Source organism: Dama dama, chromosome 4, assembly GCF_033118175.1.
Source record: "Dama dama isolate Ldn47 chromosome 4, ASM3311817v1, whole genome shotgun sequence".
NCBI lineage: Eukaryota > Metazoa > Chordata > Mammalia > Artiodactyla > Cervidae > Dama > Dama dama.
The window spans coordinates 17,836,027-17,851,677 of record NC_083684.1 but is presented as its reverse complement, the minus strand read 5'-3'; the positions used below and the strand labels follow the sequence as shown (position 1 = coordinate 17,851,677).

General features: G+C 48.8%; 1 protein-coding gene across 1 annotated transcript; it reads left to right on the top strand.

Annotated features, from left to right (window-relative positions):
* The first annotated feature begins 63 nt into the window (after nt 1-63).
* Nucleotides 64-11,607, top strand: EMC8 (ER membrane protein complex subunit 8). Its single transcript, XM_061138324.1, has 5 exons — nt 64-524; nt 7,488-7,564; nt 9,731-9,800; nt 10,533-10,627; nt 11,135-11,607. The coding sequence occupies exons 1-5, from the start codon at nt 294-296 to the stop codon at nt 11,292-11,294; spliced, it is 633 nt and encodes a 210-aa protein (XP_060994307.1). The 5' UTR covers nt 64-293; the 3' UTR covers nt 11,295-11,607.
* Nucleotides 11,608-15,651: the final 4,044 nt, after the last annotated feature.

Here is a 15,651-nt window from a genome sequence, read left to right as displayed (position 1 = left end):
ACGCCGGACTGGGCGGCTTTCCGGCGGCTACTGGACGTCCGCTTTCCGGCGGCGCCCGGTGAGAAGCGCGAGTGGAGTATTAAGGTGGCCGCGTCGGCCTCTCCCGGGTGGTTAGCCGGCGTCTGAGAAGCGGAGCTCGAGCGGGGCTGGGCCCGTCAGGGGCCCACGCCAGCCGCGGGGCCGCTCCAGGGAGCCGCTGCCTCGTCCTGCTTCTCCCCTGAGGCGCCGCGCGGCCGGGAAGCGGATCCAGGCCTCGGCCGGCGCCGGGCCTCCGGGGCCCTCCCGGGCTCAGCATGCCCGGGGTGAAGCTGACCACCCAGGCCTACTGCAAGATGGTGCTGCACGGCGCGAAGTACCCGCACTGCGCGGTCAACGGACTGCTCGTGGCCGAGAAGCAGAAGCCGCGCAAGGAGCACCTGCCTCTGGGCGGCCCGGGCGCCCACCACACCCTCTTCGTGGACTGTATCCCCCTCTTCCACGGCACCCTGGCCCTCGCCCCCATGCTGGAGGTGGCCCTCACCCTGGTAAGCGCGGGAAGGGGCTTGCCTCGGAATTAGCGAGACAGGAGACGGGCTGACAGTCGGCTTCCGAGCCGTCCCGGCTAGAAGCTCAGGGTGGTCCAGCCGGAGTCTGGACCCAGCACCGCCGAGTTCGCCGTGACCGTGAACGGACCACCCGCGAGGGCGCGTTGGTTTTTGCCTGCACGTACTTAGCAAGGGCCCCTCAGATGGCAGGCAGCTCGTCGTTGCAGCGGCCGAAGGGGCGACCTGAGTCGTCCCGGGTGTTTTTAGAACGCCTTAGGCGACGGAAAAGGCACCGATTTTCTCATACCAGTAGCCCTTATAGAAATAAGCCGCTGTTAACTGAGCGTCTGTATTTGGAATTTTGAGTAGCGGGGAGTTTGGACGTTGCCGTCGGGCTCGCGCGCACAGTCGCGGGGCCGGATCCGTGTCTGCCGTAGGTGTGAAGGCGCGGTTCTTCCCACGTCACTGCCCCGGGACACCCAGGGTGGACCCACGGTTAGAAAGGCGGCGTCGAGCGCTCCGTGAACAAAACCTTGTCTGTCCTCTTTAGTGACATCTGGAATGCACCCGTGGTTTTAAAAGCTGAAGACTTTGTGTGGAATTTGAAAGCCAGAGCAGACTTGCTTTCCAGCCCGCACACCTCTGTGGGTCTGCTCACGACTGGTTTTTTTTGAAGTACGGTGGGAAAAGGTGTGGCATAGGAACAGACCGACTGGTTATTAAATTCTAGGCTGTAGCTGTTGAGGTATGGTGACCGGTGAAGGAAAAAAGACCACCTATAAATTGGAGTTAAAACCTTAGGGAGGAGTAGGCTCAGACCTACCTGGGTTGAATATGTCTATGATACTAAAAGAGAATTAGTTGATTCAGGCAAGTTTGAGAAGAGTAGTAGAAATCCTTTCTCTCTACATCCCAAGGAGTAAAATGAATCCATTTTGTAAATTACCTAATTATGACAGATAAGCAGGAAGTATCTTTAGACCAGTGGTCCTTGCCTAAGCTTACTGGGCACATCTTTGAGTACCTGTTAAACTGAGTCATTGTGTGAATTTTTTCCTATCATCGTGGGGCAGAACATAGAAAGTAGATGATGTGTATAGAATCAACCATTTTAGCTCCTGAAGAAACGTGCTGTTGGTATCAGTGTGTTCGTGGGGTATGCCTGTGTCTGTTTTAATGCAAGTCTTTTCAGCTCCCTGTCTTGATTATTCTATGAAGAGAACTGTGTGGTGATTGGCTATGTGAAGTCCAGTCACTCGAAGGGAACTCAATTGACCAGTAGTACTAATGCAGCTCTCCAGTACAGCCAAGCCTGTGCTAGGGGGAAGGATATTGCTATGGATCAAATACAGTACGTGCATAGTGATTGAACTTGTACCAGGCAGACAAGTACATACTGAAGAATAAGTGCCATATGGGCGGGGCGGGGCGGTCCACTGACCCAGGCTGGCAGAGTCAGGGAGGGCAGGCTGCCCAGAGAAAGTGACATGCAAGTGGTGGCCCAAGGAGCAAGGCTGCAGGAGGGGGGCAGAGGGACCAGGTGAAAACCGGGGTGGGGGGAGGGGGGGGGACTTTCAGAGATGAGCTAGAAGGTAGAGTATAAAGGGACCACACAGAGAAAGAGGTGAGCAGTGGACAGATTCATCGTAGAAATCATTCCGGGACACTGCTCGCTCTGCACCACTGCATCTGTACTCCAGACGCACCTTCCAGCGTTTCCCCAAATGTGCCCTTCAGTGTTGGAGTCTCCTGTCCAACAGAATTAAGTGCAAACTAGGTTTTCTGCACTTAGCTTCTTTTCAGACAGTAAAAACTGTCTGAATGTCTGTCCTTGCCAAGCAGTGTGATGGTTTGTGCTCACTTTTCTTATATTGATCAAAACTTTGAATCGTAGACTCAGCATTTAACAAGTAGGAGAACAATGTCAATTGAGTACAAATTAAATAACTTTCAGAATAAAGTTATAAAGAAAAAATTGCCATTTGAAACCATCTACAAGTTTTTGTGTTACTGTTAAGATATTTAAGTTTATATCATTCAGGTTTTGTCTTAGCAACTTTATAACCTGAAGGCAATGAAAAATCTCAGCCATAGTTTATCAGCTGTAGAAAATGTTTTAATAAAGCATCTAAATCCATAAAACTATACAGGAGGCCTAATTCTGATAGCTTGTTTCTATTCAGGGAGTTTTGTATTGAGTTATTTTTGATAAGTGGGAAAGACTGACTTGGTATGCTGTCCATCAAAGGGCAGCATCAAATTCCTTTGCAAGGCTTTTCATTATAATTTTCCATTTAAAAAAAATCCTTGCATTTCTGGGAGCTTTCTATTTTTTTTTAAGTACTTAGGCCTGTTATCTTAATTTATCCTTACAACCCTTTGACGTAAGTAGTGATGGAATTATTTCTAATAGCAAAAACCCATAAAATGTCAGTAGGGAAATTAGCACAAAGCTGCTGTTTCCGTAAGCCCTCTTTGTCCTCCCCTCCCCCCCAAACACACACACCCCCACTGTGATTTCCTAGTGCTGATTGCTGCTTGTCAGTACCTTCTGCTCGGATGACTTCTTGACTTGGGCCTGGGATTCCTTCTGCTGCCCCCATGTGTGCCTTCTCTGTGCTCATCTGCACAGGCCACCGCCCCTCTGGCTCTGGGCTCAGCCCCCTACTTCCTCCTGGGAGGGGAAGCTGGCTGCTCTGGGCTCTCCTCTCAGTTCTTCCCGTGACCTTCACTCTCTGTTCCCAGGCCCCTTATCACCAGTGCTCTTCCTCCAAAGCCAGCTACTCCTCGTAGAAGAATCAGCTGCTGATTTGAGGATCTTTTTCTTCTCTGTGAAACTAGGCGACCCCTCTAGTTTTAGACTCCAGGGCATGGGTGTTGCTGCAGACAGGGAGGCTCCCAGACACCCCAGCTTGTGAGTGACCAGCCTGGAAGCAGCACCCTCCTTGGGGTGACTCTTACTTAGAAGCGCCCTGCCTTGCCTGCTTTGTGGCTGTGGTCACGGAAGTGCGTGCAGTGTTATGAGAACTCCAGGTGCCTCACTCATGCAGACACTAGCAAGTTTGCTGAGAGAAGCTGCTTTCTTTGTCAGCCTAGCTGGGAATGGACGAGTGGGCCCGGAGCCTTTAGTAGTTCTCCTGCATGTCTGCGAGGGAGCAGGCCTGAAAGACATGAACAGAGGGTGGCGGCTTGTGCCAAACAGTGTCCTTCTTTCCCTCTGAAAAGTAAAGGAAACTGCATAAGTGAATGCAGGATTTGGACCTTGTATCAAAGCCACTTGTCAGGTATCAGAGTGCCATCGTGAACGTTTTCATTTTGATTGTTCACAAGATGCATCACAGGAGGAGGACACCATAGCAGCGGAAACTAATTCACTGAGAACAGAGTTCAGACAGCTTCTCAGCTCTTTTGCTTTGTCCTGCCTCACTTGACGGAGAAAGCAATGGCACCCCACTCCAGTACTCTTGCCTGGAAAATCCCATGGACGGTGGAGCCTAGTAGGCTGCAGTCCATGGGGTCACTAAGAGTCGGACACAGCTAAGTGGCTTCACTCTCACTTTTCACTTTTATGCATTGGAGAAGGAAATGGCAACCCAGTCCAGTGTTCTTGCCTGGAGAATCCCAGGGACGGGGGAGCCTGGTGGGCTGTCGTCTATGGGGTCGCACAGTCAGACACGACTGAAGCGACTTAGCAGCAGCAGCAGCAACCCCACTTGGAGGGTGCAAGTTGCCTACTGTGTAATCTGCCGCTTAAATCCACTTGGGCTTTTTGTTAACAAGCTGTTTGGGCTGACTGCAGGATTCTGAAACCCCTCGAGAGCCACCTGCCCCATCCCCAAGCGGCGGACTGTCCATACTGTTGCCTTCCCCCACACACTGACTCTCATATGCTCCGTCACTCACTGATGAAGTCTGGTTCCACTGAAACTGTGTACACTACTTCTGTGGACTCTAATGGCTGGTTCTCCAGTCATCAACTAGTGGCCACTGGTGTCTCTCTGGACAGTGGATGTGCATGCACATCACGGGCATCCAGACTTCACTTGGTGGTTCTTATTTGAATCACTGAAAGATTTTGAAAGCCAAGCCTGAGCTTTTGTGACCTGGTTCACTTTGGGAGCAGCCTCTTCAAAGAGTTCTACTAGGAGTTCCCTGAGGTCCAATAGTTAGGACTTGATGGTTTCCCTGCCGGGGCCCCAGGTTCAATCCCTGGCCAGGGAACTAAGATTCTGCAAGCCATGTGATGCAGCCAGAAAAACAAACAAAAAACAAAGAGTTCTACTAGAAGTATAAGGTCATGACGTTATTTTTCTGCTGGAGTTTGGCTAGGCCTTCAGAGTGTTTTGTCCAGGAATTCACCCCTCTTTAGGTAAAGTGTCAGTTGAGGTGTGCGTTTGTCAGAAGAATCCACCATCTTGTCAGATGCCTTCTCTGCTGTCTGAGCTCAAGTACAGGGTGACCCTGTGTGTTTGTTGGCGACTGAATCCCAAATCATTCTCTGCAGCCCAGGAGCAGGATTGGGGAGCAGCTTAGACGGCTCACTGAAGAGTGTGTGGGAGCGCCCGATGGCCTGGTGTGAGGGTTTGGTGCTCTCACCGCTGTGGCCTGAGTTCGGTGTCTGGTCGAGAGCTGACACCCCCAGGCCTCGCCGTGCAGCCTGCTGCAGGACAGCGGCAGTGGGAAATGATCATCTCACCCTCGCGTTAAAGGTAGCTGTGGTAGGCCAAAAGAATGCCCCTCCCCCAGGGTGGCCACGGCCGAGTCCTCGGACCCTTGGACAGGTAACCTTACATGGAACAGGAGACTGCAGATAAGATTAAGTTAAGGATCTTGAAATGCAGTGATTATCCTGGATTATCTGATGGACCCAGTATAATCACGAGGGTCCGCATAAGAGGCAGTGGGGGTAAGAGTCAAAGAAAAAGAGTTTTGACAACAGAAGCAGGGGTCAGAGTGAGACAGCCACCTCCTGAGGAATGTGGTGACCTCTCCGTGTGGGAAAAGACAGGGAGCAGATTCTCCCCTCGAGTCTCCGCCAAGAGTCAGCCCCACAGACTCATTTTAGACTTCTGACCTGTGAGACAGATCTGTGCTGTGTTACGCCGCTAAGTGTTCGTACCAGACTCAGGACACTCTCTGTAATTGTGACTCTGGATGTAAGAGCAGCCAACAGCACGGAGCCAGGCGAGGGGCGCAGAGGTGGGCAGAAGTGAGGTTCACCTACATGAGGACGCCCTCAAGAGACCAGTCTTCAATCAGAAACAAAGGCTGAGAGGGTGACACCAAAGGGCGGGCCAGTGGGTGGGTGTGAGTTCAGGAAATGGGACCAAGTGCCAGGTTTTAGAATAGGCTATGCCCTTCGATACCACATGGAGGTAAATTTAGAAAGAAATGAAAGAATTTTGCTGCTGTAAGCAGCAGTAGAATTTCCAAGACTCATTCTTTTAAGAGGTGATAAAAATAAAATATAAGTAGTTGTGGAATAATTTGCCTCAAAGTTAAAGTGAAAGAGCCATTATAAATATTTTGGAGACATAGCCCTCATCTCTTGGGTGGATGACCAGAACCTCTAATTGGTTCATTGAGCCTTGGTTTTGACCCAGTATGGTAATTTGTGAGCTCTTAGGAGGCCAGAATTACTATTCTAATCCTCGTGTGAGCCAGGGAACCTTGGACTGTGACCATTTTGTAATATCTGCTTTTAGTCATAAAGGAGACTATTGGAGTCCCAAACCAGAATTTGAGAAAAAGAACGAATAGAGCTATGTTTAAAAAGGGAAAAGAAACCCTTTTTAACCAGTTAATTCACTTTGAAAAAAATTAAGGATCAATTGTATCTCTTCTTTTGCAAGCCGAGAATAGAATTTCCTGCAGTGCATTATTAAAACTCCATTACAGCAAAACAGGACGACCTTTTGTTGTTTTTAATAATAGCATTAGACCTGCAGGATGCTAAATCTGATGAGAGAAGAGTGGCATTGTAAAACAAAAAACTTTGCAAATCTGCTGCCATGCTCCCATTTAAAAGCATGCCACAGGGAAATGTGTGAGTGCATGCACGCGTGCTCCTCTGTACCCCACATCCCAGCACAAGGGGTTTTCATAGTGTATTGCAAGGCATACTGAAATAACAGTATTGAAGGACTTGACTTTGAAAAGAGATTCAGATTCCCATACTGCCTCTTTTCTGGCTGCGCAAGTTTAGACCCTCTCTGAGCTCTTTAGTTTGCTTTCTGTGAAGGATTGATTTTAACTCTCTGAAGGTTTATTCAAGCCCCAGAAGGCCTCAGTGCTTCATTTTGTCAGAGAAAGAGGGTAACACTGGTGCCCCCTCACCCATGGCACTGCACCCATTTATTATGTGTCTCTCTGGAGCCTTCTGCTGGGACTGGGGGAGGAGGTCATTCCTAGCGTCCAGCCTCACCCCTCCCGGCCATTGCAGGCTCCTTCTCTGTGGGAAGACACCCCACCTCCGAGAGAGGGGGAGCCTACGCTCTTCTTTGCTTTCTCTGACCTCCTGTGGACTGTGGAAAAGCTAACTGCAGTGGCCTTCTTTCCCCTGAATACCCATACACCCATTTGGTGTGGGTTGGTGTGTTTTTGCTTTTGTTTTTTTTTTTGGCCATATCACCACCATAATTTGGTGGGATCTCAGTTCCCCAACCAAGGACTGAACCTGGGCTATAGCAGTGAAAGTCCAGAATCTTAGAAATCCCATGGACAGAAGAGCCTGGTGGGCTACAGTCCATGGTGGTCACAAAGACTAGGACATGACTTAGCGACTAAACAACAAAGGCCACCAGGAAACTCCCCCATTTCGTTCTCGTAGGGAGGAGGATACAGGATTTCTATTTGTCTTGTCCCAGCATTTGGTTGAGGGAGGGGGGTTCCTCTGTTTATTGAGACTTGATGTTTAAGGGAAAAGCATTCACCTTTTCTTCCCAAATTTTGTTCTCTTTTCAGATTGATTCGTGGTGCAAAGATAATAGCTACGTGATTGCTGGTTATTATCAAGCTAATGAACGAGTAAAGGATGCCAGGTATATCCATGCGAAACCCTCAGTGGGCTCCCTCAGTGAGCTCCGGGTGCAGAATCTGTAAGAAGAGTGTCCCTCCCTGCTTGTTGATCGTACTCCAGGGGTATTGGGGTGCAATGTGTGGGAACAGAGCCCCTCCGTGCTGTTGATAGTATTCCAGGAGGGCTGGGGTATGGGTTGTTCCAAACACTTATATGAACGTTGGGATTCTGTCCTGTGTTGTCTTTATTTTGCTTAAAAGGAATTCTTAAAACGAAAGTAACAGTCCAGGGCCTCCTGTTCAGTCCCCCCTCAGCTGCGCCTCACTTCCCATTCCCAAATGGGAGTTAGGATTGCTGTAGGACAGAGCACCAGGCAAGCACTCCACTCTCTTTTGGGGTAAAAAAAAAAAAGCAACTTTTAGGTTTGGTGTTCTTTGGGTCTGCTGCTTCAACAAAAACATGGTGCTTGCTACTTCTCCCATATAATAGGTCTTGTTTTCTTTTATCCAGCTAGTTGGCCCACGGTGGTTCTCACTAATGAGCAAAGCTGAGATCTTTGCTTTGTTTCTGCGTCAATGTCCTAGCAGAAAAACTGATGACATCCTGACGTTAGGGTAATTTGAGGTGGGCTTAATAAGCTGGTTGTTTCCAGAGGTGTGAAACGTATGTCAGTGAAAGGAGGGTGATGCAGTTACCCAGAGCTGATGACAAAAGCTGGCACCTGCCCTGCCTGAAGGAATGAAGACAGGTCAGGTCAGGAAGGCCCCCCCCCCCCCCCCCCCCCCGAGAAGAAGAGTGTCCTTTGGTCAAGAGATACAGCTAGCAGCCAGCCTGACATGACCTCACGGAGAGAGTCCCAGAGGAGTCAGCACCCTGAGCAACCAGAGGCAGGAGCCGGGTCACCCTGCAGCTTTCCTCATACGGCCAGGCAGTTAGGGGGTGCAGTGAAGGGCCCCAGGCCAAATGCCTCCTGGAGTCGTGTCCACTTACCCAGCATAGGCAAGTGGTAGGACTCAGTAGCATTGGGGGAAATAACACAGTAAGCCGATAGAGCACTTCCAGAGATGTGAACTGTTTTATCCTAGAGGACTGGGCCCAGTTGGGACTGAGGGCGACAGGGTCCCCAGCACGGGCTCAGCAGCAGCTTCTGTGTCAGCCTCTCCATGGACCACATGCAGAGCTGCTCTCTGATCCCTGATTCTTCAGCTTTTCCCAAGACATCTCTGACTGTTTGGTCCCTGCGTCCATGCATGCCTCTGGTTTCTCCTCAGTGTGTCTCTTACCAGCCCCTCCTTCGAGTCCACCTGCCTCCCTGTGGTTGATGAGCTGGACCCTGTTCACGGCCTGTGTCAGTCCTGGTCTTATTACACGAAGGAAGCTGCCAGGGTGTGAATCCCTGCCCCAGGCCAAGCTCTCTGCTGAGCTGAGCCACGGACTGCTGGCCCTTGCCCTCAAGTTGCTGCACTGAACTTGAAAGACATTGAAACCCAGGCCTGTAGTGCAGGCCCCGGAGCCCGTGCTGTGAGGGTGGTGGGGGGGCTGTCGCAGCGGGAGCAGGAGGCGCGCCAGCCACGGGCGTGACAGAGGAGCCTCCGGGAGGGTGTGGATAGATGAGCCGTGGCTGCGGCACCCCGGCCCTGAGACACCTTGCAGCCCTGCCGTTACTGTAAGGGCCTTCCAGGGTGACCGGGGGATGAGAATCCCTGGGGCCCCTTCTCTATTACATTGTTTTGTGTTTCAGTTTTCTTAATATGATGCTGCAGATAATCACACACCTCTGTAAATTTTCAATTTTGAAGGTAAAAATAGAATACTTGGCTAAATTTATTTTTATAAAGCATTAAGCCTGCTTCTTTCACCTCAGTCACAATGAAAGGATCGTAACTGTATAGTGTGTTTGTTTCTGGTTCAGTCCCTGCTTCAGAAAGCTGAGACTGATTGTACAAAGGGAAAGATGCACAAAAAGACAAGGGCCCCTGCTCTCCCCTGAGCTCCACACAGTCCTCAACATGTCACTGCAGCAGGATCACAGTCCCCAAAAGCTACTTAAATGGGTGTAACCCCACACAGGGGGGTGGCTTACTGGTGCTGTTGGTCTTTGTGTCATTGCTGTTTACTCTGCCACAGGCAGACAGTGTTGCCCAGCGTCAACTAAAACTTGCTAACCTCTCTGGTTCTTCTCTCACAGCCCAAACCAGGTAGCAGAAAAGGTGGCCTCCAGAATCGCTGAGGGCTTCAGTGACTCGGCTCTCATTATGGTGAGTCACTGTCGCTCGCTCCAGAGTCCTGTGTGTGGGGACAGCTGCTGAGCAGCCTCTTGCTGATGGGCAGCTTTGTCTGTGAGCAGTTTCCTTTCCTCAGGTACTTACTTCATCAGACTGTGGCCTCCTTCGGCCGTCTTCTCCCAACTGCAGGCTCAAAGTTGCTGAGTCAGGGCCGCTGCAGTCATGGCACATGGGTGTCCAGAGGTGGGGGGGTCATTCAGTTCCAGCGGGTCTCAAAGTGGGATCCCTATGCTGAGAGTATCAGTACCACCTGGGAATCGATTGGAAATGCAGAGTCTAGAGGCCTAGGAATCTGTGTCTCCATAAGCTTCCAGATGATTCCAATGTACATTCGAGTGTGAGACGTATTGAATTAGGTTAACCAGCATAGCTGAGGGAGCAAGGAGGGAAATAGCTTACGTCAGAAGCCCTGTTCCTCTCAGTTCAGATGGAATTCTAACAGGGAAGGCAGAGTAACGTTTTGGAAGCTTCGAGTTTGTGAGAAAGCAGTCAAGTACTCAGTGTTTCTCCCACGTGATGCACGGTGTAGCTGGGCCGTGGTGGGGTGCACTCTGAGGCGGGGTTTCTGCTGTGGTGGGCGGTGTTGAGCCCGTCCCTGACCATCCCTGTGGAGACCTCCCCCATGGGCAAGCCCCAGGGAGGGACCTGCAGGCTGCAGCAGAGGTCCTGGCTCTGTTCACGAGCGCACCCTTTGTCTCGTTGCAGGTAGACAACACTAAGTTCACGATGGACTGTGTGGTCCCCACGATCCATGTGTATGAACACCACGAAAACAAATGGCGCTGCAGAGACCCGCACTAGTGAGTGCCCGTTCCCAGGGCAGCCAGAGTGCTGGGGCCTATCCTGGCACGCTGCTCGCACGGGAACGCTGACCCCCACCTTCTGGGTTTCTAAGCTAGCATGTTCTCTAGAGAAGTGTGCACACCTCATACAGAAGTCACGGGTGTTCCTCAGCCCCCGGAGGACAGGCCTGCAGGGTTTCCAAGCAGTGCAGACAGCCTGTCACTCATGGGTCTCCCCTCCCACTCCCAGGCCCCCTTTCCCTAAGCCAGACCCTCTCCCCAGGCATTTGTTTGGTTTATTTGCATTCAGTCATCTGCCTCCAGCTTTTTCAGAGTTTGATTTGAAGGTTCTCTCTTCCATGTTTCATATTCTTTATATGCATCTTCATGTGTTTAGATGTGTGTGTTTGCTAGAGTTCGCCCTTGGCTTCCTTTATACTCTGCACGCAGCTGGTTTCCTGTTTGCTCTATGGAAAAGCCACGCATTTTGAGTAAGAGGCTGACTTCTCCTGTCTCATCTCATAGTGATTACTGTGAAGACTGGCCGGAGGCCCAGAGGATCTCAGCATCACTCCTGGACAGCCGGTCCTACGAAACACTCGTGGATTTTGATAACCACCTGGATGACATTCGGAATGACTGGACAAATCCAGAGATCAATAAAGCGGTTCTGCACCTGTGTTAGGGAGGGGTTTCAGTGACTGGTCTCTGGGCATTTCCACTGCACTGAAGAAGAAAAGCTATTTTTAAATGTAAATGAAATATCATAGCCGGTGTGGAAAGCTGACAGTTTTCAGAAGTGGCGTGTGCCTTGAGAAAGGGCAGAATGTCCATCAGTCACCTGTCTAATGCAGAGTCTCTAGACCAGGTACAGACCGTCCCATCCGACCACCCTGTGGAGCCTTCCCAGTTGTATGTGGCTATAATTCTTCAAATCAAAGCTATTTCTGCTTGTCCAAGATTGTTCCTATTAAACAATTTTAACTAACCTTTTATAATCTGGAGAGAATACTTTTTAAGGCATATGAACTGTCTTTAAAAAAAAAAAAGCCCAGATCTTACACCCAAAAGAGAGTGTTTGTGAGTTTTCATCCTGTTTGAGTTAATATCATCCAGACTGGGGATCAGGCCCGCCCCTAGTGTGCCGGGCCAAGCTGTGTCTGAGAGCCGTGTGCTGGTGTCCACAGCCGGGAGGCTCCCCTAGCTGCTGCGTCTCTTCACATGGGAATAATGCTGCTGGTGCCTGAGAAACCTTCATCGTTAAGGGGTAAAAACAAACACTGCTGGGAAGGCAGCTTGAGCGGGAGCACTATATGATGCTCCTCAACCAGACAGATGGGAAACCCACGGAACTGAAGAGAAAGGGGACCAGTGTGCTAAGATTGTCTTAAAAAGGCAAGAGTCCGTCCTGACTGCTGACCAGCTTGCATGATTACCCAAATGGCTCTAATTTATTTCTTCACAACAATTATTTCTTTTCGTATCTGAAGCCACACGAGCGGAACAAAACATAGGCTCCTGGAGTTTTACAGCACCCAGTCTGTAATCGTTAACGCTTGAAACAGTTAAGCTTTTTAACCCCATTATAGGAAATTGATGCGGAAATGATTGCATCGCATTTATTCTTTTTCATATGAATTATTCCATGCAGAGTGCAGGGACCTGTACCTTTGCCGCTGTTGTTTATTGGACCATGTGAAGGAAGTCTGGCGATTGGGTTATCTGTTGAAAAGGTTTATGATGCAGCATTTCACTGTTTTATCAAGTAGGAAACTTTCCAGCATTGCTTACAGTAGATGTGCTTCCTTTGGCCCACCAGATTCTCCCTCCTTCCTTCAAATCCAGCTCACCCTTGGCTTTGTAAGGTGACCATATGTCGTGTGGGGAACACAAACGAAGGGCTGGCGTGCCGGTGCCCTGCACCTGCTCACTCCTCACCTCAGAGGCTGTGACCAGCACAGGTGGAGTGTGGCAGACAGTCTCGTTCCAGATGGGTCTGTATTTTATTTTGAAAAGGAGAAGAGTCAGTCTCTAGCATTTGCCACAGAAAAGGCTGTCTTTTCCTGAAATTAGAACGAGCGTGTGCTCCCTCCAGGTCAAGGTCAAAGGTTACTGGTGGAGCTATTTGAAGCCAAAGGTGTGGCCAAGTCTAGTTTGGAAGCATTGCACAGATGGTCTTAGTGTCCCTCATTTTTACCTCTCTGTGCAATTCTTGTTCTTGGTTCCATCAGCTTCCCAGGAATGTGTTCTGTTCTCCAGTTTGGATTTTAGCCTAGAACCAGGTGCCCTCTCTATTGCAGAGTCAGGCTCATGTTTTCAAAAGAAAACATAATAAATACTCCAGAGAGAAGAATGTATCTGTGAAGAAACAAAAACAAATTTCCAGAGTGTGGACGATTGCTTCTGGATGCTTGTGAAAACAGCGAAGCCTCCACTGAGGCCCCAGGCCCCGTGCCAGGCTCCCCTCCGTCCTCTCCAGGCCTGGCTGCATTCTGGGCCTCCAGTCTCCCAGCCCTTAGAACAATCGTCATTTTTACCCACCGAAGATGAGAGTGGGAGCCCATCAGATAGCCACTGAAATGGGGTCATACTGTGATTTCCCTAGAAAAGACTTAGAGAAGCAACACAAATTGTATTGTACGTTGAAGAGATCCTTGTCAGTCAGAATGTTCCTAAATGAGTCCTGCTTCAGTCCAAAGGCGCTGGAGGGGAAGGGGTGGGGAATGTGTAGAGACATCCCCGTAGAACCAGCCATATCCTTAAAATTCTGGTGGACGTTTTTCTCTCTTTCATACATCCATCCATCATGAAGTGAGTGGGACAAACGAATTACCGGTTTGCCTAAAAATGCCATCCACGTCTAATGGTTGCCTCTAAAAATTGAAAATACTGAATGTGAAAAGGTAGGCTGTGACTTCCTAAATGACAAAAAGCAAAGTGCCCACTAAGGAAAAATTGACTTAAGCTTTCCAGGGATCTGGTATTTTTAAGCTTCCTCAGTGTGAAAAGTTCTATATGATTAGCTTTGACTCAGTGGCTTATTTTTCTGATTGATGTGCTTGCAAAACTGTTGTTCCCTCTTATAGTAATTTTCAGCTTTTCTGACTAACTGTCTTTGTTTTGCCTTCAAAAGAAAAATATTGGCTTCCCAAACTGCCCCTTTTTAGTATTATATTTATCTTAACAGAGTAGCTACTTTGTGACATCCTGGTAAGTGAAAGGAAGAAAAAGAGCCATGAGCATTAATCTCCATACCCTGCGGACATTTTTAGCAATTTTAATGAAGAGAACTGAATTTAAAAATAGACTTTCTTTTTACTAATTGACATTTCTTTAGCCTTTCCATCAACTCAGTGCCTCTTAAGCACTGGATTCTTTTCTTCAGTTCAGTAGAAAGCCTGGCGGCAAAGACTGGTTTGTGTTCCCCCTGCCAGCTTTCAGATAAAGTGAAAGTCTCTTGGTCGTGTCCAACTTTGTGACCCCATGGACTGTAGTCCGCCAGGCTCCTCTGTTCATGGAACTCTCCAGGCAGGAATACTGGAGTGGGTAGCCATTCCCTTCTCCAGAGGATCTTCCCAACCCAGGAATCGACCTGGGGTCTCCTACATTGCAGGCTGATTCTTTACCAGCTAAGCCACCAGGGACACCTTTAGCTCTCAAATAGATAGCTCTCAGAGGGTGTGTTAATCTGACTGCGTTCCCATACACCTCAGAATCTGGGGGATAACAGATTATTTGTATTCTCATAATGTTGACTTGCTGTTACTACTTAAAATGTTTAAGATCTCCTTGAATAGGATGTAAAATCTGATCAAGTTTTGCATTTCTCTGAAATGAATCCCCATTCTTCTAAGTTTTTTTTTCCCCTTAAAGATTAACTTCTTGGGATCTAGTCCAGCTTTAGAACTGCCAAAAAATGTGTTCTCCTTGGTCTTTTGCTTTCACAGTAGTGTATCCGGTGCCAGTGTGGAGGAAACCTTTGGCTTGAACTTGCATTGCAACATAAAGCAAAATAACATCCTATATTTAGTGCTGTCTGAAAAAAGTTCCAGATCCCATCAGGAAGGCCGTGGTAAATAATCACACTTCAGAATACAGGCACACCTCAGAGATATTGTGGGTTTGGATACAGATCACTGAAATTGAGCAGTAAAGTGAGTCACATGAATGTTTTAGTTTCCTGGTACATATCACAGTTATGCTTACACAACACTGTAGTCTGTTAAGTGTGCAATAGCATTGTGTCTGAGAAAACAATGTACACACCTTAATATTTAAATAGTTCATAGCTCAAACATGCTAACCATCATCTGGGCCTTCGGAGAGTCATCATCTTTGCTGTGGAGGGTCCTTGCCTCAGTGTTAGTGACTGCTGACTGATCAGGGTGGTGGCTGCTGAAGGCTAGGGTGCCTGTGGCAATTTCTTAAAATGAGACAGCAGTGAAGTTTGCTGTGTGGATCGACTTGTGGACAGTTTCTTTGTAGCATGCAGTGCTGTCTGATAGCATTTGACCCACAGTAGAACTTCAAAAATTGGAGTCAGTCGTCTCAAACCTGTTTTATCAACTAAGTTGAGGTTGTAGTCTAAACCCTCTGTTGTCATTTCAGCAGTCTTAACATCTTCACAGGAGTGGATTCCGTCTCATGAGACCACTTCCATGTCTGTCCATAAGGATCAGCTCCTCTTCCACTCAGGTTTGATCATGAAGTTGCAGCAATTCAGCCACGTCTTCAGACCCCACTGCTCATTCTAGATCTCTTGCTGTTCCCCCCACATCTGCAGTTACTTCCTCTGCTGAACTCTTGAACCCTTCAAAGTCATTCTTGAGGGCTGGAATCACCTTCCAGACTCCTGTGTATGTTGATATTTTGACCTTTTCCCAAGAATCACAGATGTTTTTAATGGCATCTAGAATGGTGACTCCTTTCCAGAAGGTTTTCAATTCACTTTACCCAGATCCATCAGAGGAATCACTCACTACCTATGGCAGTTGGAGCCTTACTAAATGTGTTTCTTGAAGAAGACTTAAAAAGTCAGAATA